At 50.2% G+C, this 21,118-nt stretch overlaps 2 protein-coding genes across 2 annotated transcripts in view; one reads left to right on the forward strand and one right to left on the reverse strand.

Moving 5' to 3' along the window:
• Tns2 (tensin 2) overlaps positions 1-4,407 on the forward strand; it is a 13,431-nt gene extending 9,024 nt beyond the window's left edge. Inside the window, exons 18-28 of the mRNA XM_050130589.1 lie at positions 37-275; positions 366-919; positions 1,024-1,113; positions 1,338-1,463; positions 1,641-1,733; positions 1,843-1,920; positions 2,071-2,148; positions 2,474-2,642; positions 3,515-3,583; positions 3,695-3,724; positions 3,836-4,407. Coding sequence (XP_049986546.1) covers positions 37-275; positions 366-919; positions 1,024-1,113; positions 1,338-1,463; positions 1,641-1,733; positions 1,843-1,920; positions 2,071-2,148; positions 2,474-2,642; positions 3,515-3,583; positions 3,695-3,724; positions 3,836-3,974 — 1,665 coding nt within the window. The 3' untranslated portion in view covers positions 3,975-4,407. The remainder of the gene's footprint in view (positions 1-36; positions 276-365; positions 920-1,023; positions 1,114-1,337; positions 1,464-1,640; positions 1,734-1,842; positions 1,921-2,070; positions 2,149-2,473; positions 2,643-3,514; positions 3,584-3,694; positions 3,725-3,835) is intronic.
• A 165-nt stretch (positions 4,408-4,572) lies between these two features.
• Positions 4,573-21,118, reverse strand: part of Spryd3 (SPRY domain containing 3) — a 22,328-nt gene continuing 5,782 nt past the window's right edge. Inside the window, exons 2-11 of the mRNA XM_050130631.1 lie at positions 20,361-20,507; positions 19,016-19,091; positions 17,412-17,536; positions 17,024-17,159; positions 15,543-15,728; positions 7,255-7,404; positions 6,859-6,916; positions 6,266-6,385; positions 6,014-6,183; positions 4,573-5,730 (exon numbers count right to left, since the gene is read on the reverse strand). Of these exons, the coding sequence (XP_049986588.1) occupies positions 5,596-5,730; positions 6,014-6,183; positions 6,266-6,385; positions 6,859-6,916; positions 7,255-7,404; positions 15,543-15,728; positions 17,024-17,159; positions 17,412-17,536; positions 19,016-19,091; positions 20,361-20,507 (1,303 nt within the window). The 3' untranslated portion in view covers positions 4,573-5,595. The remainder of the gene's footprint in view (positions 5,731-6,013; positions 6,184-6,265; positions 6,386-6,858; positions 6,917-7,254; positions 7,405-15,542; positions 15,729-17,023; positions 17,160-17,411; positions 17,537-19,015; positions 19,092-20,360; positions 20,508-21,118) is intronic.

Here is a 21,118-nt window from a genome sequence, read left to right on the forward strand (position 1 = left end):
GGGGGAGAGGGAGGGACTGGGGAGTGTCCAGGGTAGAGGAGGGTTCCAAATGCTGCTGTGGGTGCCATGGGCGGGAGGGAACTGAGCCAGACAGAAGAGCAAGCTCCTGTTCACAGAGCCTCTCTCCCCATCTCAGAGTCACCTGAGCTGTCCTGGAGGGATGGCTCCACTGGGCACAGCACGCTGCCTCGGTCTCCCCAGTGCACTGCCTCTTCAGAGCTGTCTGGTCCCTCCACGCCCCTGCACACCAGCAGCCCAGTCCAGGGCAAAGAAAGGTACACAGAGGACCAAGGCTACCTGGGCACTTTGTCTGGTGTCGGCAGCCCAAGGCAGGGGCTGTCTGACCGTCTGCATTTCCCCTGCAGCACCCGACAGCAAGACACCAGGTCTTCCTCCTTGGCACCAACTCAGAGACTGGGTCCCAGCGAGGACTTGCCCCCTGTTGTCCAGGGAGGCACTGAAAAGGCTCTTGAGCTGCTGGCCAGCAGCAAGCCTGAGCCACCAGACCATAGCCCTTTCTCCCAGACCTCCCCACCCAGCTCACCCAATGGCTGGCCTCAGGAAAGGAGCCCAGGGAGTCATCCCAACAGTGCCAGTCCTCGGGGCCCCGTGCCAACCACCCTACCTGGACTCCACCATGCTCCCTGGCGGGGGCCCCCAGACAGCCCCGATGGCTCCCCCCTTACTCCTGTGCCTACCCAAATGCCCTGGCTTGTGGCCAGCCCAGAACCACCCCAGAGCTCACCCACCCCTGCCTTCCCATTGGCTGCCTCCTATGATGCCAGTGGGCCCACTCAACCACCACTGCCTGAGAAACGACACCTGCCTGGGTCGGGGCAACAGCCATCACCATCAGCCAGAGGCGCCAATCAACACGTCACCTTTGCACCTCCTCTCCCAGATGTCACCCAGGCCCCAGGTATAAGGGGGTTGTAGGACAACTGGATGTCCTTTAAAGAACCCCACCTCCCAGAGAGACCGTGGGGACCCCTGGGGTTCAAACTCAATCCCTCCCTCTCCTAGAGTACCCTTTACAAGAGAACCAAACCAATGTCAAGTTCGTCCAGGACACATCCAAGTTCTGGTACAAGCCGCACCTGTCCCGTGACCAAGGTACGAAGTCAGAAAAGGTAGTGTGCCCATCCCACCCCACCTCTAAGGCCTGTCTTGGCTGTAAGTCTCATCCTGATGGTTCCCTCTGTCAAAGCTCATAGCGGAGTTGCTCACCGGTGACTCAGCTTTGGCCTCAGACTAGCTGTCCAAAGCCCTGTGACTCCAGGTCCCAGAGTTCTGCCATCCACACCGACTGCCAGCCAACTCTAACTTTTGTCCTGCAGCCATCGCCCTGCTCAAAGACAAAGACCCTGGGGCCTTCCTGATCAGGGACAGCCATTCATTCCAAGGAGCCTATGGACTAGCCCTCAAGGTGGCTACACCCCCACCCAGCGCCCAGCCCTGGAAAGGTAGAGGATGCTCCAGCTGAGGGAGCAGGTGTGGCCAGGCGAGAAGCAGTAGAATCAAGCCTAGAGCGGTGCACAGGACAGCTCCATGGAGGGAAGGGGCAAGGAAAGCCCACCAGAGAGCAACTGAGATCCTGGAATCCAGTAAAGCTTCACTTTTACACCCCTCCCTCCACTCAGGGGACCCCTCAGAGCAGCTGGTTCGCCATTTCCTCATTGAGACTGGGCCCAAAGGCGTGAAGATCAAGGGTTGTCCTACTGAGCCCTATTTTGGTGAGTCTGAGAGGGCTCTAGGGGGTCAGTTAAGAGAGAGGCCTCAAGAGGGCAGTAGAGAAAGCCTGGCTATCCATGTGTCCTTCAGGATGTTTTCCTCCCCTTGCAGGCAGCCTCTCTGCCCTGGTCTCTCAACACTCCATCTCCTCCATCTCCCTGCCCTGCTGTCTGCGAATCCCCAGTAAAGGTGTGTGATGTCTCCTCAGCTCTCATCACCTCTACAGCCAAATCCAAAAGGCCTCCCACCCCTTCCATTAGGGTAGCTAAGGGAGTAGTCCTCCAGCACCTAGGGAAGCCTCTCCCTCTTGACCTTCCTTGGTGGCCCTCACATCCTCAGATCCTCTGGAAAAAGCCCCAGAGGCCCCAGTGCCTACGAACATGAGCACGGCAGCAGACCTCCTGCGGCAGGGAGCAGGTAAGAGACCTACCTTTCCTCCCTCCCCCTGGTGCTCAAGAGGACACTGTAGGCTCCATTGATAGGACGGTGGGAGGTAGACCCACAAAAGCGGAAGAGCCCCGTGTTGTCAAGAAGCAGGAAAGGGGTCACAAGCTAAGTTTTTGGGGTTCACAATATAGGAGTCACAGCTGCTGCAGATCCCTTGGCGTCAGTGTGTGGTTCTGTGCATCCAAACAGCACTGGTAGAGGAATACACAGGACGATGGGATGAGAAGCAAAGGGTAACGGAACCTGGTTCTGGCAAAGCCATGCTAGCTCAGCAACCTACTTCCTCTCTCTTTAGCCTGCAGTGTGCTCTACCTGACCTCCGTGGAGACAGAGTCACTGACTGGTCCTCAAGCTGTGGCCAAGGCCAGCTCTGCAGCTCTGAGCTGCAGCCCCAACCCAGTACCAGCCATTGTCCACTTCAAGGTCTCAGCTCAAGGCATCACACTGACAGACAACCAGAGAAAGTGAGCCTACAGTCCCAAGGAGGGGACTGGATTTTTTAATTTTCATGTATGTGTGTGGTGTATGTGTACATACATGTCTGCATTGTGTATGAAGGCGCCAGTTTGATAATTAAGAATCTTTCTGGTCCCCGGTTGTGGTCACACATGACTTTAATCCCAGTATTCAGGAGGCAGAGGCAGGTGGATCTGAGTTCGAGGCCAGCCTAGTCTATGGAGTGAATTCTAGGACAAGTAGGACTACACAAAAACCTTGAAAAAAAAATCTTTTTGGGTCACTCTTCCACCTTATTGAAGCAAGGTCTCTCAAACCCAGAAGTCAGACACAGCTAGTCTTGCTAGCTGGCTCTCTGCTGGGACTCCGTCTCCACTTTCTGAGGCTGACTGGGGACCCAAACTCAACTTCTAGCTTGTATGGCTACTCTATGACTTTAACCTCTGGGCTACCTCCCCAGCCCAGAAACCTGGATTTATTTACTTTTGTTTTGCGTGCACTGGTGTTTTGCCTGCATGCATGCATGGTCTGTGTGAGGGTGTCAGATCCCCTGAATTGGAGTTACAGACAGTTGTGAGCTGCATGTGGGTGCTGGGAATTGAACCTGGGTCCCCTGGAAGAGCAGCCAGTGCTCTTAACCTCTGAGCCGTCTCTACATCTTTGAAACCTAGATTTTTCTTTTTTTCCTCCTTGGTTTTTCAAGACAGAGTTTCTCTGTGTAGCCCTTACTGACCTGGAACTCATTATGTAGACCAGACTGGCCTTAAACTCACAGAGATCCTCCTGCCTCTGCCTCCTGAGTGCTGGGATTAAAGGCGTGTGCCAGCACAGTGCACCCTGCATTTCTGAGTGTGACTCCCTCCCCAACCGCTCCTCACAGGCTCTTCTTTCGCCGCCATTACCCCGTGAACAGCATCACCTTCTCCAGCACTGACCCCCAGGACCGCAGGTGAGCCTTCCTCTGAGCCCTCCCCAAACTGTGGTCCTGCGACCTTAGGCCCGGCTCGCCCTTTAGGAGCTGTGCCCTGGGCTGTCCTCCTTCAGGGCCCTCTCTTTACAGATGGACCAACCCGGATGGAACCACCTCCAAGTGAGTCTCCTTGCCAGCCCAACCCTGCCCTGGTAACAAGCACCCCACACGGCCAGCATTATTCTCCTGTGAAGGGGAGGCGAGGGTCCATCTGTGGCTTTGTCCCTGTAGGATCTTTGGTTTTGTGGCCAAGAAGCCAGGAAGTCCCTGGGAAAATGTGTGTCACCTCTTTGCGGAGCTTGACCCAGACCAACCAGCAAGTGCCATAGTCACCTTCATCACCAAAGTTCTGCTGGGCCAGAGAAAATGAAGGAAAGCTGAAAGCTCGGAGCCCACATCAGCACTGCGCTCTCCCAGCACCCACAGCTCTCACTGCCCTGGCCTGGACCCAGGCCCTAGGAGCCGGTGCCACCGTATCAAAGTGTAAGTGGCACCAGCTTGGGCCACTGTCCTTTTCTGCCCTTGCCTGCTGAGCTAAGTGAGTGGGCCTATGAGATGACCTGGCACGTGAGCAGATGGCAGAGGCAGGTGTGAGGGGTGAAGAGGTAGCAAGAGTGGAGGCCTGGTGGGGAATGACCCTGCCAGCTCCACCCAGCTGCAGGTCCCATCATGGAGGGAGGGAGGGAGAGAAGCGTGGGAACTTTCTGCCTCCCCTCTGAACAGAGACCAGAGTGGGATCAAATAAATAGAGGAAAAAAGAGAGTCTATTTTTGTGTAATAATAAAGAATTTCTATAAACTTTTGAGGAGTTGATTACTTCTTCATAGGAAAAAAAAAATGCACATCTCCAAGAGTCATCCCCTTGCTGGCCTGTGTGCCAGAGGTGCCCTGGGGCCACCCACCCTCAGCTGTCAATACCAACTCGCCCTGGCCCTCTGACTTTCCAGAAAGGAGTCCCTTTCTGTGTGTCCTGATAAATATGGAAACTCCATCTTTATTGGGTGTATAAACATTTCTGGTCTGTACATACATTTCATACATCATAGTGCAGGGCCGGAAGGAGGGGCAAAGTAGCCCCAGCAGCACAACAGCACCCCCCCTAGTTCTACCCACTGTGCAAACTGAGACCAAGAGCCCCTGAAATGGGAGGAGAAGATGGGGGAGTTGGTTGCGGGGAGGGGGGTCTATGTAGACTCTAGAATCAAACACTGAAGCAAAAACAGTCAACTGGCACAAGCAGCAAGCTGGGCACAGGGTCGGGGAGTGGGCAAGGAAAGGGAGGTGAGGGAACAAGCTGTGGCCCTGAGCGACAGCCACAACATAATACATGCCTAGAGCCTTAGCCCCATCTTGGGGAGCCAGGGCTAGCAGTGCCTTGAGGAAGAGTGCAGACAAGGAGAAGAAGCAAGGGCTACAGTCCCATGCCACCACACAGCCCCGCACTCACATGTAGTAAGGGTAGTCTGTGTGGGGGCAGGTAGGGAGCCAGGCTCAGGCTTTCTGTGGTGCTTGGGGCGGGGTTGTCTCTCAATGGAGACCCTAGATGTGACTTAGGACAGCAGCCGGTGAAAGGAGAGATGGCCAAGACAGACCCCCTAGCCCAGCCAGGGGGAGACAGCAGCAACTGGCTCACATGAGGGCAGGGAATGAAAAGAGGTTTCAGGGGAACTATGGGTAAATAGGGACAGGCAGGCTGCCTCTACTTCACCCTCAGCCCAAACAGCAGGTAGGCTTACGCCTCCCAGTTTCCACAGGGTCCAGTGAGTAAAAGGAGATCTGGGTACCCACTAACCAAAGCAAGGGGACATCAACACTGTTTTCTGCCCATTCCTATCACCAAAGGCTTAGGCCCAGGGACAGAAGGTCCAGCCTGACTGGGCCCTGAGCTGGTAGGGGCAGGGTAATGTCCTCTCAGGGCCTGCTGGTGAGCAAACCCTGGGGGAGACTGGAGGGAGGCTGCAGAAGGAGAAGGGCAGATGTGCAGTGAAGCCTTAGCCACTTAAGGGGTGCAGGTCAACTTTCACCTTCTCCCCACAACTGAGCATTCCAATGGTTGGAAAGAAGCCTCCAGAAGGCACAACAGCATCCTTCTTCCCTATGATCTTGCCATTCCGGGTGAAGAAAACCTGGTGGTGGAGGCAAAGAGGAGAAGGTGGACACTGGTCTCTCCCCTGGGGATCCTCAGGCATGAAGCCCAACTTTGGGAGTCTTTTGGGGTGATATGGGAAGCAACCACAAGAGGGCAGGCTGAGGCTGGAAAATAGGCTGGAACTATATAGCCTGGACTCTTGGAGCTACTGTGAGCCCTGGCAGCTCCAGACCTTGACTACCCCTCCCACCTGCTCCCATCGGTCCTGTTTTCACTAGTGGTCTCCCCAGGACCCAGAGTGAGCCCAAACCCCTACTCACCACCACCTTCTTGCCCTCATGCTCCTGCTCTATCTCTTCCTCCTCTTCCTCCTCCTCTTCCTCCTCTTCCTCTTCACCTTCCTGGTGCAGGTACATGACATTTCGGACATTCCGGACAGCTCGAGCAGTCGGGGACAAGATCACTGTGTCACAACTGTCATCACTGTCCCCTAGGAGACAGGAAACATGAGCTCCTGAGGTACCTACCGCCCACTGCCCTGAGCAGTCTGGCTGCTGCCCAATCTCACTCACCCTCACTGTCCAGAATGTAGTCCCGGGGGAACATGATTCCACAGCCCATAATGTCCCCTTTGTAACAGCGTGGCCCAAAGGGGTCCCCTACACCACTGCCATGGAAGATCTTCCCATCATCTGTTGGAGGGGGGAAAGGACACATTGAAGGGGCTGACTCTACAATCCTCAGGGTGACAGAAAGGTCAGAGACAGGTGCAGGAAGGACGCTAGGTTTTAAAAAAGAAAACAATGTCCATTTGATTGATCTGGTCAGAAGAAAGGACAGGGTCCCTAGGGTGGATGAGCAAGCTGGGAAGGGAGGGAGGGGAGTCCAGGCGCCAAGGCTCAGTATTCTCAGGAAACCCTACAGGAAATCTGAGCGATCTTCAGGAAGGGCACAGGGAGCCAAGTCAGAGGCCTGCAGTGTTCACTCTGGCCCAGTCCTCCTTCCCTGTCCTCTGCCTCTGACTTTCAGGACTGAGAATAAAAATAAGATGAAAGGAAAGTCTGAGCAGCCTAGAAAAAGGAAAAGAGAAGCTACACGTGAGTCTGCAGAATGTGGGACCCAGTGTCCCATCTCCCCAGCCTCCACACCAGCAGCTTCCGCTCACCTGCATGGTACGCCACAGACCCTCTGCTCCAGCCAGGGTGCCTGTTCTTGGGATAATCCTACAGCAGGAAGACAAAAGGAAGTCTGTGACATCACCCATGATGAACAGGGACAGAAACAGAAGAAAGGGGCATCTGACTCAGCAACAACTCAAATGGGCTGGCAGTGCCAAGGAGGATAGAAAGGGGCTCAGTTTCAGGGCCAGACAAGGTGACACACTTAGGACACTGTCTTCTGTCACAAGGCCTGTCCTCTAAACAGACCCTTAGAACTACGCTCTGCCTCAGCTCACAACTTTCCTCTACAGGCCCCTTGTCCAGGTTTCCCAGCGTTTCCTGGCCCCATCCCAACAGCCCCAAACTGACCCCACAGGGAGAAAGACAGCACTTGCGCCCACCTTCCTGGCCAGCCCCAAGGCGATGTAGCATTTCTCTCCAGGGTCCACAATCTCCACCTCGAAGTAATGGCTACGGGTGCTGAGTGGGTGCCGGGCCTGAGCCAGCCCCACATCCACGATACTCTTTCCCTTCCCCAAATATTCCAGCAGCTGTGGAGTAAGAGCCAGAGGGCAGAGGTCAGGGGGATTCTTTCCTGGACACTGGACCAGTTTTCTGAATCTGACAGAATCCCCTGGCTAAATGAAAAGGGATTCTAAAGGCAAAGTGGACTCTGAATTCTAGGCAGGCAGAGGACAAGGATGACAGAAACAGGTGGTTAGTGTGAGATGTGGGAAGCTCACTGGGGTCTTTAAGGCTGGAACATCCATTCCTTGGACAACCCAAGCCTGCCTTCCTTCCTGCAAGGGGGAGGAGAGCAAGGGGTATGTAGGAGTTAGGAGCCAACCGCAGATACACGAGGGGAGGGGACAGGCTCAGAAGCCAATTCTGCACAGATGGGACTGATGCGGTTTCTCAAGACCTGTCCCACTTGGCCCTGAAATGAACACTCCCTTCTGGGTCAGGGAGGTGCTCAAAAGAGCCAAGAACCTAGAGATAACAACTCTACCCTTCCTTTTACATGGGCAAAGGTGAAAAACAAATGGCAAGTACTCCAGTTCCCAACCCTCACTCAGGCTGGAGTTGGGTGTGAAGGTAGAAGGTGGATAAGACAGGTTCTGGGGCCCTTCAGTCCCTCATGGTCTTGCCTGCATACAACAGGATAACAACCCCAATCTGGGAAGCTTTACCTACCAAATGTCATGGTAACAGTGGGGCTCAACCCCATCTCCTTTTACCTACCTAGCATCACCTAGGATTCCTTGATTCCCTTTTTTTTTTTATTTTATTTTTATTTTCGAGACAGGGTTTCTCTGTAGCTTTTGGTTCCTGTCCTGTAACTAGCGCTTGTAGACCAGGCTGGCCTCGAACTCACAGAGATCATCCTGCTTCTGCCTCACGAGAGTGCTGGGATTAAAGGCAAGTGCCACCACGGCCCGGCCCTTGATTCCCTTTTTTTTTTTTTGGTTTTTCGAGACAGGGTTTCTCTGTGGCTTTGGAGCCTGTCCTGGACCTAGCTCTGTAAATGAGGCTGGTCTCGAACTCACAGAGATCCGCCTGCCTCTGCCTCCCGAGTGCTGGGATTAGAGGCATGCGTCACCATTGCCCAGCCCCTTGATTCCCTTTTAACTAACCTAACTGCCCCTCAAGACTTTCCTTCTACTCTCTAGAAAGCACACACCCTGGGCCTCCTCCATTAATCCCTAGCAAACCTGACGAAAATGGCCTTACCACACTAACATCCTACACCACCCTGAAGGCCTGAAGGTGTGTGTCTCTTACAGAAGCCAGCCCTACTCATCCCCCTTCAGAGTGGACAAGAAGATCTCACTCTGCTCACCTCCAGATCCTCCAAGTCTACCCTCCTATACTCTAAAGACAAGTGAGGACAGATGGGGAAAAGCCAGAGGTGCGTGGGAGCCGCAGGGCCACACCCAGACCCACCATGTATTCTGTCTGTAGCCATTAGTGTTCCCCAGCCTGGTTCTGCTCAGTATCTCTACCCAGCCAGGAGAAGGGTCGTTTGGTGTCTATTAGCCTCATCTATCAAGCAGCCTATGATCCACTCTCTCCACCCAATGCTGCAGAGCTGGATCAGAGACCCCACAGCTGCCTTTGACCCATCCTATCCAACTGGCCTCTATGTTGGAAACAGGGTGTTCTCTAGTTCCATGGCCAAAAGGCAACTGATCCAGATCCTGATCCTTGGGAAAAACCCGCCCAACCATTCCCCTCTGCCTAAGCCCACAGGAGGCTGCGGCTGCAGTTCTACTGACAGGGTGGGGATACTTCCTAAGGGCAAGAGGCCATAAGGATGACTGGCCCTGACATGGAACTTCACCCACACCCACGGTTCCTGAAGAGCACTGGAACAGTCGCTGACATTCCAGCCCTGAGCAAGAGTGGAACCATCCATCCCATCACAGGGCGGTCACCCCAAATCAGAGGTTGTTCTCCTGCTTCCAGCAAGTCCTCCTGAGCCTTCAGCATAGACAGCTTAGAGCAGGGAGTCACCTCCCTGGCAGATCTTTTCTAGGTACCATTTTGGGACTCTGGAGATTTGACTTCTAGAGCCTCGGTTGTCAGGATCTGTAGGTTTGATCCTTCAGTCTATGCCTTGATTGCCTCTTAGCTTGAAAGATGAAGTTCAAACCCTACCTAGTATTACTATTACTTAGTTGCTACTAAGCTTGAACAACGTATATTCATTGTACATTCATATAAGAAAAAAAGCCTTGCCAGGCAGTGGTGGTGCATGCCTTTAATCCCAGCACTCAGGAGGCAGATCTCAGTGAGTTCGAGGCCAGCCTGGTCTACAAAGTGAGTTCCAGGACAGCCAGGACTACAACAGAGAGAAGCCTTGTCTTGAAAAAAAAGCAAAACAAAACCAAAAAGAAGAAAAAGGAAAAAAAGCCTTAATGTCTTCATCAGTAAAATGGGGAAAATTACTACTTGTAGCTTCAAAAATAGTAGAGATAAGGGCTGGAGAGATGGCTCAGAGGTTAAGAACACTGACTGTTCTTCCAGAGGTCCTGAGTTCAATTCCCAGCAACCACATAATGGCTTATAACCATCTGGTGCCCTCTTCTGGCATAGAGGTGTACATGCAGGAGGAACATTGTATACATAATAAATAAATTTCTAAAAAAAAAATAGTAGAGATAAGATGAAGTGATCAGGATGTCAATGGAGCCCGCCATTCTGTCAGGAAATGGGGACTGGGATAGTGTAACAACCAATCATAATGGACATGACCTTTCAGCCCATACCTCCCACAAAAAAACAACCCTTAGGCCACCGAGGATGTTATTAGTAGTACTGGGTATCAAACCCAGGACTGGGCACCATAGTCAAGAGTTCTACCCTGAGGGCCGGGCGGTGGTGGCGCACGCCTTTAATCCCAGCACTCGGGAGGCAGAGGCAGGCGGATCTCTGTGAGTTCGAGACCAGCCTGGTCTACAAGAGCTAGTTCCAGGACAGGCTCCAAAACCACAGAGAAACCCTGTCTCGAAAAACCAAAAAAGAAAAAAGAAAAGAAAGAAAGAAACGTANAAAAAAAAAAAAAAAAAAAAAGAGTTCTACCCTGAGACAGCTCCAGCCCCAGTTATCCTGCTGTGCACCTTAGCTGGGGAGAAGGAACCCTCTCCATCAGAGCCTCAAGCACACCACCCCACTCATGCCCGTTACAGGGGCTGCAGACCACCGAGAGCTTAGCTGAAGCTGCAGATCAGAATTCTGTCTACACTCTCTTCTCTTATTGATTCCCACTCTCTCACTTCTGGCCAGCAGAGACTAGTTCTTCCCAACAGGAGCAAGCATGATGGGCCCAGAAGTAGCTGAAACAGGAATCAAGAACAAGCTCCCAGCTGGGCCTCAACACAGCCTCCTCTGGAGCTGGATCTAGGGAGGATCCTCTTCTTTTCTGTACCAAAGCTGCCACTGTAAGGAACATGTAAGAACCGTGAACAGTAAACAAAGACAAGATTAGTCTAATGTACAGACAGCCAGCTCCTCAACCATCTCCAACATGACCTCACTTTGCTGGCCCTGGGACAGCAGCAATCCTTCAATGTCTTCAGCCCTCTAAGGCAAGGGAACCTAGGACTTCTTTAAAAGGAGGGAAAACTGAGGTTACAGACAGTAGGGAAAGAACTCACCACTGCCCGGCAGAACCCAGTCAAAAAGAGCTACAACAGGAGCTAAAGAGAGGGCTCACTTGCTGCTCTTCCAAAAGACGGAGGTTAGGTTCCCAGCAACTACATACTGATTCATAACCATCTGTAACTACAGTTCCAGGGGATCCATGCCCTCTTGTGACCTCCAAAGGCAGCAGGCATACATGCAGGCAAAACACCAAGGCAGGCAGGCAGGTTGACTGGAACTGTAGCTCAGGTGGCAGAATTTGCCTTGCAATCATCAAGTCCTGGGGTCAATCCCCAGCCATCATAGAGCAGGTGTGCTGATAACCCCAGCACTCAGGAGGTAGAGGCAGGAGCATTAGATCAAGGCCAGACGGGGTTAATGAGATGCTGCCTCTGGAAAGGAAGAAACAAGGAAGAGCACTGCCATCACCTGACCAACAGCATAGATGCAGCATGCTGCAGAGTGCCAGCGAGTGCCGTAGCTTGCTGTCAATGCCCAATAACTTGGGAGAAGATCAAAATTCAAAATATTTTTCTCCCTTGTAGTACTAGGGATTAAATGAATTCACGGCTTCATGCAAGTAAGACAAGTGTCTGACCACTGACCTACCTCAAAAATTCAAAATCTGAAGTACAGCCTGGTACAGTGACACATGCCTTTAATCCCAGCATTCAGGAGACTGAAGCTGGAGGATCCTTGTGAACTCAAAGCCATCCTGGTATACATAGAGAGTTCCAGGCCAGACAAGGTTACAAAGCGAGGCCCTGTCTAAATAATAATAATATCTGGACTATGGCTTCTACTGAATGCACACAGTTCTCACATCACAATTGAAGAACCTTAAGTTGGGAGCTATCAGTATAAAACTGTCAAAAAGGACACAGGAAAGGTCAAGGAATGGCTATCTGGGCCTACTTTCCCTATTCACTGGCTAGTTGACAATTTGAGCAAGTCCCTTCACTTTTACTAGGACCACTCTTCACAGAACAAGAGAATGTTTGAAAATGTGGGAAACATGCTATGCTACCATAACCCTACCAGTAACTTGTGTCTGGATGTTAGACACTAACTGTCCTGCACATGAGGAAGTGTCCTGGGCTGGTAAGACGGCTCAGCAGGGAAAGACACTAACCGCCAAGCCTGATGACCAAGTTGGGCCCCAGGACCCTCATGGTGGTAGAAGGAAAGGATTCCTATAAATTAGCTTTGATCTCCACACACATGCCAAGTTTTGTGCATGTGTGCACACACACAAATGAATGAATGTTAAAGAAATAACTGTTCCAACTGAAGTACCACTTATGTCCTTCTAAGAGAAACTTTAGATTAGGTCAGATTTGAGGACTTCCCAAACCTCCATGGTTCTGGGGCACCCTACTGAGACTACCACCTATGCCTGAACAAGGCCTTGGACCCAAGGGCAAAGAATGTGAAAAACAAGGGCAAAGAATGAAAACGTAGTCTAGTCTTTAAAGGAATGAACTCTCCTTCCAAGACAACACAGCTCTGATTAGAAATACAGTAGATGGTACAAAAGAATAGAAGACGAAAGAAACCGGGCAAGTTATCCTCATTTGAAAGATGGGACAGTCCGCAAACCTAAAAGGACATATGTCCTTCACTCATCCCTAGGGCTGAAGAGACAGCTAAGGGGGTAAACGCACTTGCTGCCAAGCCTGACCAACAAACTTCAACTCATAGAACCCACATGACAGAGGGAGAGACCCATCTATATTTATCTTCTGACCTCCACATGCACACATACACACACACAATAAATAAAATAATAAATGAGTAAAAGATACACCAAAGAACTAGAGAGAGAAAGAGACTGACTCATAGCCAGGCCTGGCAGCTCACGTCAGTAACCTCAGTTCCCAGGAGGCTGAGGTAGGAAGATTACCAAAAATTTAAGGCCAGCCTGAGTTCCAGGGCAGACTGACAGTATGAGACTGTCTAAAAACAGACAAACAGACAGATAGACAGCCGCCTGAGTCCACTGCTGGGGAGCCTATGCTCGTGGTGCAGTGAACTTACCCTGCCAGCAGTCCTAAGCTGAGGTGTGGGGGCTTGAAGACAGACAAACTCTAAAGCTACACTTAAGAGAAAAAAGTTCCTGAGTGGACTGAGGACGCTGAGGGGAGGACAGAAGAAAGACTATTTATAATGTCTACAGGATTCCACCTCAATTAGAAAAGATGCCTGGGAGGGGCTGGGAGTGGAGTGGAGACAGGTCCAGGCAGAGGAAGGATGCCAGGAAAACATTGGAGGAGAGGTCACAGATGAGAGCTGGAACATGGCCCTGACTCAGGCCCAAGTTCAACTCTGTGGATGTTGTTAAAATGATGGCAGAAGGGGAAACAAAGAAGCGATGAGTCAAGGATGAGCATCTGAGGTCTTGGCTCACAACCACCTCAGCCCTCACACCCCGGGGCCAGAGGGAAGCAGGGCATCAGAGCAGCAGGAGGGTGCACATGTTCTCTGAGCTCAGTTTACCTTGCGCTCCACAAGGAAAGGCCTTGCTCATAACCCACTTCCATCCCCCACTACTTCTGTTTTCCTCTCACAGGACAATCTGAAAAAAGCCTACGTTGAGGTGAGAAGGCCGAAGGCCAGGCTGGGAGCGGGAAGGCAGCGGGAGAGGAATTTTAAGTGGGAGGACTGAGCATCTCACAAGAGGTCAGTTAGACTCCTGACTCGCATCCATTCACTCCCAACACAGCAAGAGGCACAGAGGGCAGGCAGCAAGACAGCCCAGGAAAGCTCAAGCCGCAGAGAGGCAACTGCAGGTCTGAAGAGAGGGGCTTGAAAGCTGGGAGGCTTCAGGTCCTCCCTGACATCTTCCACAAAAAACAAAGAAGAGACTAACACTTAAGTTTATTCAAGATCCCCCAAACTGGGCCTGTATGCAGGCCTGTAATCCCCACTTCTTGGAAGGTGGAGGTATGTAAATTCGAAGTTCAAGACCTGCCTGGGTTAAAGATTGAGTTCAGATATAAGCCAGGGCAGCTTCGTTAAGACCTTATCCCCCAAAAATAATAAAAGACCTAGAAATACACACAGTTCACTGGGAAAGGACTTGTTTAGCATATGCAGTGTTCTATGTTCAATACCCAGCACCACCACCACAACCAACAAAAAAAACCCAACTGTTGTAGGACAATCTTTTTGTACACTGTGAAAATGTGTCTCTGTCAAGGCACCTTCTGACTGGTCTAGTAAAGAGCTGAACGGTCAACAGCTAGGCAGGGGAGGATAGGCAGGACACTGCCAGGCAGAGATAAGAACTCTAGGAAGGGGACTGGAGAGATGGCTCAGTGGTTAAGAGCATTGCCTACTCTTCCAAAGGTCCTGAGTTCAATTCCCAGCAACCACATGGTGGCTCACAACCATCTGCAATAAGGTCTGGTGCCCTCTGCTGGCCTGCAGGCATACACACAGATAGAATATTGTATACATAACAAATAAATAAATAAATACTTTTTTAAAAAAAAGAACTCTAGGAAGGAATCAAGAGAAGTGGAAATTCCCCAACAAGATGCAGGCATACAGTATGGAAGGAGAGGTAACGATCCACACGGCAGAACATAGATTATTATAAATTTAAGTTGTTTTTTTTTTAAAGATTTCTTTATTTATTATGTATACAACATTCTGCCTCAATGTATGATCGCACGCCAAAGGAGGGCGCCAGATCTCAGTACAGATGGTTGTGAGCCACCATGTGGTTGCTGGGAATTGAACTCAGGACCTTTGGAAGAGCAGCCAATGCTCTTAACCTCTGAGCCATCTCTCCAGCCCATAAATTTAAGTTTTAAGAGCTCATTGGGAACAAGTCTAAGCTAAGGCCAAGCTTTCATAATCAATAAGTTTCTGTGTCATTATTCAGGAGAGATAGTCTGACTAAACCCAATTCCTAGACTCTTCTCCCATATTTGTTCATCAGTTCTATGACTAGAGTTGAATCAAGCCAAAAGGGAAGAATAAGAAGTGGGCTTCCAAATCAGTTCTCAAACCCTGAAGAAAGAGAAACCTGCAAACCAGGGCTTCTACTTATTCTGGGAATCAACAACCAATGTGAGCTCCCAAATGAAGGGAAAAGAAGGAAGGGAATAACACTCAGATCACATGTTTGGACTCCAAGTACCTTGCCAAGGCCTCAGGTTATTTTACCCAAACTTCCACTTTCCAAAGTTGCACAAAAGCCTCTCTACTAGGTGAGGCAGCAGAGGACTGAGGCTCAAGAGGCCACAGCCTGTGGAAAGCAAATTCAAGGCCAAGTAACATTCCTGAGGTATCTCAACAGAAGAAAAGAAAGAGCAAGGCAAAGTGACCTGCATTTAATCCCAGCACTCAGGAGGACAGAGGCAAGTGGATCTCTGTGAGTTCCAGGCCAGCCTGGTCTGCACAATGAGACCCTGTCTCAAAGAAAGAATGATTGGAGATGACACTGTTCTTCCTTCTCATTCTAAGCAATGTCTAAGCATGGTATCGATGTCCACATGTGTTCTTCCCAGACCATTCACCCTCACTGCCTTTTACTTACAGTCCCACAGACTCTGACATCATGCAGCCGGCCCCATTCATCTTCATAACTGTCCACCATCATGACGCTGTCATCCTCGCGGCCCAGCTCAGCATTGAGGTGCAGCCTCACCTCCTCACCCAGGGAATGCATACCAACTGCTGGGAAGAGCCCATCTGGGGACATGGGCATGATGGTGGAGCCCACCTGCAGCACAAAGAGAGAGGAGGAAGTTGCCATATGGTTCACTTTCCCACAGCTCATCCAGTTCTCAAAAGGGCACTTCCAAGATGATACAACTAAGAATTATCACACACACTCACACACACACACACACACACACACACACACACACACTCACAGACTGAAGAACAGAGGTCCAGGAGAGTTTAACATTTGGTAAGTGCTCCTTGCCAAGCAAGTTCCATGGAGCCAGAAGTCAAGCCTCAGTCTCTGGACTTGCTGCCAACTCTGCAAACACCTGCACAGGTCACAGCAGCACCTATGCCCACCTGCTAAGGCTGCAAAGGAAGCAACCTCTTGTCTGGCTTGAGAAGCAATCTTCCCCAGCGGTGTGGGAGTAGGAAAGGAGAGGGAAAGAGTTGTGTTTCTTTCTCTCTCTTACCAAAGCCACCACCTCTGAAGAGAAAAGGGTTCAGGGAGTGAAAGAAAGAAAATAAAACCAAAGTACATATTGCCCCAAATATTCAAACCAACCAGGCCCTACAGCTGACACAGCATAGGTTTCCTGGAACTAGAGTTACAGACAGCTGCGAACTGCCATGTGGGGACTTAAAATTGAACCTGGGTCCTCTGGAAGAGCAGCAGTCAGTGCTCTTAACCACTGAGCCATCTCTTCAGCCCAGCTTTTTACTGTTTTATTGAGAATTTCATACATGCACGAGGTTTGATCAAATCCACCCCCCATTCTCTCCCCTCCAATTTCTTCCCTACCTCCCCCACAACCAGGTATCCCTCCTAACTTCCTGTACATTTTTTTTTAAACCCACTGAGTCAACTTAGTGTTGCCTATACGTGCAAGGATATAGAGACATCTTCTGGAACATGAGTAGCTTCCAAGGGCCACATCCCTAAAGAAAACATTTTTAAAGATAGTGCCTCAAGCAACCCAAACTGTCCTTGAACTCACTACATAGCAAGAATGACTTGGAACTCCTGATTCTCCTGCCTCCATTTCCTGAGTGCCCCAGGTACCCTGTTTCTGCAATGCTGGGAACTGAACCCAGAGCCTCAGGCATGCTAGGCAAACACACTACCATGTAAACTACATTCACAAACTCTTCCTTCCTCCAAATCCTGTATCTCTCCCCATGCTGGTTGTAGCTACTTGCCCCTCTAAGCCAAGGACCTGGATCATGTCCCAGCTGCCCAGGGCAGGGAAGAGGTGGCAGGGAACAAAGCACCAGACTCTCCATGGTCGCGCTCACAGATCCTCAGGCAGAGACAAGCCACTGAGCCCTCTCAGACGGTTTCCCACTCACCCGTTTCCCATTCTTGGTGAAGAAGATCTGGGCAGTCTGCACATCAAAGGACACAGGCTCAATGCCACAGCCAATCCGGTCCCCAGAATTGCACTTTGAGCCAAACTGGCGCCCCTTGGCTCGGCCATTGTATAGCCTATGAAGAGAGTGGCACAAGACAAAACTGTGGTACTTGCTTCTACTCAACAACACCTTCTCCACTCTTGATGGCATCCACCTGTGTCCTGGTATTCGCGTCACCCTCTCTCACCCACACACCCACAAGTGTGCCTTACCTACTTAAGATTATGAAAAAACCCAAGATAGGAAGTAGTGGAGAAACCACTCAGAGGCAGGGCAGCTTATCCTCCACATCTAGACTTCAACTTCACAGCAAAGAACCACTCACTTGCCATCATCAGCATGGTAGGCTACGGAGTCGGGCAACCAGCCAGGCTGGTGATCCAAGCTGTAGTACTGAGGGACCAGCCCCACAGCAATGGTGCCCCGAACACCGCTGTCCACAATGGATACCTGAAGGGAAGAGAGCAAGAACAGTTCCCAGGGACAGACAACTGAACGAACTTCAGGGCTCAAAGAGACCCGGGGGTGAGAGGACAGGATCTGCATGAGAGAGCAGGGAAAGGCAGGGCCTCTTTCCTGTGATTATTTAGGCAACCATTCTTGAGCCTTATCTGGGCATGATGGCTTACACCCTTAATCCCAGCACTACAGAGGCAGAGACAGGTGATAGTTCCAGGACAGTCTGGTGTACACGGAGAGACAGAGAGTTTCAGGCCAACATAGGGAGATCCTGTCTCAAAAAAAAAAAAGAAAAGAAAAAAAAGTAGGGGTGGAGCTGGAAAGCTGGCTCATCAGTTTTTTGGTTTTTTGTTTTGTTTTGTTTTGTTTTGTTTTAGATTTATTTATTAATTCTGTATACAGCATCTGCCTGCATCCCTGCAGGCCAGAAGAGGGCACCAGATCTCATTATAGGTGGTTGTGAGCTACCCATGTGGTTGCTGGGAATTGAACTCAGGTACTCTGGAAGAGCAGTCAGTGCTCCTAACCTCTGAGCCATCTCTCCAGCCCCTGGCTCATCAGTTTTAAAGTCCATACTGATCAGAGTTTGGCCCCCATGATCCACATCATAATCACCAGTAACCCCAGGTCTTTGCCAATCTGACACTTCTAACTTCTAGCCTCTGTGGGCACTGACTATATTCACATGCACGCACCCACACATGGGCATTTATAATAATTATAACAATAATAATAATAATAAAGTTAGGCATAGGATCAATTCTGGGCTTCTATTAGGGCAGCAGTTCTTAACCTGTGGGTCTTGACCTCTTAGGAGTCAAGTGACTCTCTCACAAGAGTCACCAAAGAGCAACAGAAAACACAGATATTCATATTACAATTCACAACAGTAGGGCTGGAGAGATGGCTCAGAGGTTAAGAGCATTGCCTGCTCTTCCAAAGGTCCTGAGTTCAATTCCCAGTAACCACATGGTGGCTCACAACCATCTGTAATGAGGTCTGGTGCCCTCTTCTGGCCTGCAGGCATACAGACAGAATATTGTATTCATAATAAATAAATAAATATTAAAAAAAAACACAACAGTAGCAAAATTACAATTATAAAGTAGCAATGAAAATAATTTTATGGTTGGGGGCCACCACATCATGAGGAAATGTAATAAAGGGTTGCAGCGTTGGGATGATTGAGAACCACTAAACTAGGAAAGTGAGACACGGGTCAAAGTGTACGTAGGCCAGGGGACAGCAGAACACAAGGGCAAGGGAGGTGACACCCAAGGCACCTGTCTCTCAGACCACGAGTCAGGCTGTCCTTCACCCTTCTCCCAAAGGAACATTGATGGAAAACTGAAAAGGCCAGGTCATAAATCCAGGAGAAGAGCTCCTTGGAACATGACATATTCACTCCACATCAGCAACCCCATCACCACACCCTGGTTCCCCAGCTTTGCCCATCTACTGCTTGATCACCTCAAAATAATTGCTGTCCTTGGTCAGGGGTCGAGATGCCACATAGCAGCCAACTTCACCAGAATTTCCATGGTAACTAAAGGAATACAGAAAAATTCTATGAGCAGGCAAACCCAACCTTGTGAAACACAGAGAACTCACAGCAGACTTTAGAAAATCGGCACATAGCCAGGCATGGTGGTATACACCTTTAATCCCAGCACGTGGGAGGCTGCAGGAAGAGAAGTTCTGAGATTGGGGCCAGTCTGGTCATAGACTCTATAAGAGTAAGGTCTAGGGCAGCAGGACTATACAGAGAAACCATGTTTTGGAAAAGAAAGATGGGGGGTAGGAAGGAAGGAAGGACAGAGGGAGGAAGGAAGGGAGTGAGGAGGAGGGAGGGAGGGAAGGAAGAAAGGAAGGACTCTGTGTGTGCACATACACAAGGTACTTAAGGTCACTAATCCTTCCCACTACTCCTAGCCAGGGTTCAACCCACACTAGATCAATACAGTCTAGTTTCTTCATTTTCAGGAGGTAAAAAATATACAGCCTTCCTTAATTGTACTTTAGGGGGTCCCACAGTCTTGTCTAACCTCAGTCCCTTCCTCTTGTTGCAACTTCAGCCTTGCCTTCAGCCCTGTCCTCAGAGGAAGCAGAGAACAACTGATTTCCTGCCTCTGTCAAAGGACTTCAGACTGGAAGAGTCTCTCCGTCCTTAGATTTCAGCTTTCTTTCCCTCAGGCTAAATAATGCTACTTCCTTCTCCCTTTAGATGACAACAGGCAGGAAGGAGTCAGGGGATGTTTAAGACAAATGAGAGAAAAATACAAACCAAAGTGCTAGAGTCACAGAGTGGGTGATTGTGTCCCTATAGAACTGGCACTCCCCAGCCACTCCCTGTGGAACCCAGTCTGTGAAATGTAGGCAGAAGGGGACTCCGACCCTCCGACACCTGCCGTGGGAACTTCCCAATCAGAACATGTCCCTGACAGAGCAGAAGACAGTGAGCCAAGACAGCTGAGGTGGCATGTGCCTGTAACCCCAGCTTTTGGAAAACTAGTCTTAGGGCAGCCTGCCTGTCACAAAAACAAAATAAAACAGACCCACTGGTGAGACGCTCAGTGGTCCGACCTGATCTGAGAACACTTCCTCATGTTGTCCTTCAACAGCTATCCCCTACAGACACACTAAATAACACCCAGGACAACCTGAGTAACCCAGTGACAAGAGGCAGAAAGTGGCACAGAGGCCACTGGGATGCCCCTCAGTGCAGCACAGGGTGCTCTCTCTAAAACACCTGTGTCCCAGCTAAGACCTGGAAAAAGACTGGCAAGGACAAGTGGAACCATTTCCCTACACTCACCTCAAAGTGTCACCATCCACAAGGATATGCTTGAACCTCTCCTGATATCGGAAGGCCCGGACCTCTCGAATCTCCCGAATCCTCCTTCGCCAATTCAGAAACCGGTAGTGCAAGTTGAGGTCATCCATCTTGTTCATGAGAACAAACCTAAGAGAACAGAAAAGACCAAGAAGGAAGTAGGCTCAGCATAGACTAGCTCAGCCTGTTCAATCTTGAATGTGCAGAGTGTCCCAGATTTGAGACGAGATATCTAATTCCAGTCTTTGTTTTGTTTTGTTTTTTTGAGACAGGATTTACTCTGTAGCTTTGGAGCCTGTCCTGAAACTAACTCTTGTAGATCAGGCTGGCCTCAAACTCACAGAGATCCGCCTGCCTCTGCCTCCCAAGTGCTGGGATTAAAGGCGTGAGCCAACACCACCCAGCTCAATAACTCCAATCTTAGCCACTCAGGTAACAGGTACTTATAGGACCTTTACCATGTGCACTGTCATTGAAGCTAGGAACAAAGCTATGTGCAAAATAGATGGGATTGAGAAAGCGTACATTGGGGACTTAACAGCACACCTGAAAGCTTTAGAAAAAAAAGAAGCAGATGTGCCCAGAAGGAGTAGAAGACTGGAAATAATCAAACTGAGGGCGGAAATCAACAAAATAGAAACACAGAAAACAGTCCAAAGAATCAATGAAACAAAAAGTTGGTTCTTGGAGAAAATCAACAAGATCGACAAACCCCTATCCAAACTAATTAAACAACAGAG

Source organism: Alexandromys fortis, unplaced genomic scaffold (assembly GCF_014885135.2).
Source record: "Alexandromys fortis isolate MF-2015 unplaced genomic scaffold, M_Fortis_MF-2015_v1.1 scaffold_348, whole genome shotgun sequence".
Lineage (NCBI taxonomy): Eukaryota > Metazoa > Chordata > Mammalia > Rodentia > Cricetidae > Alexandromys > Alexandromys fortis.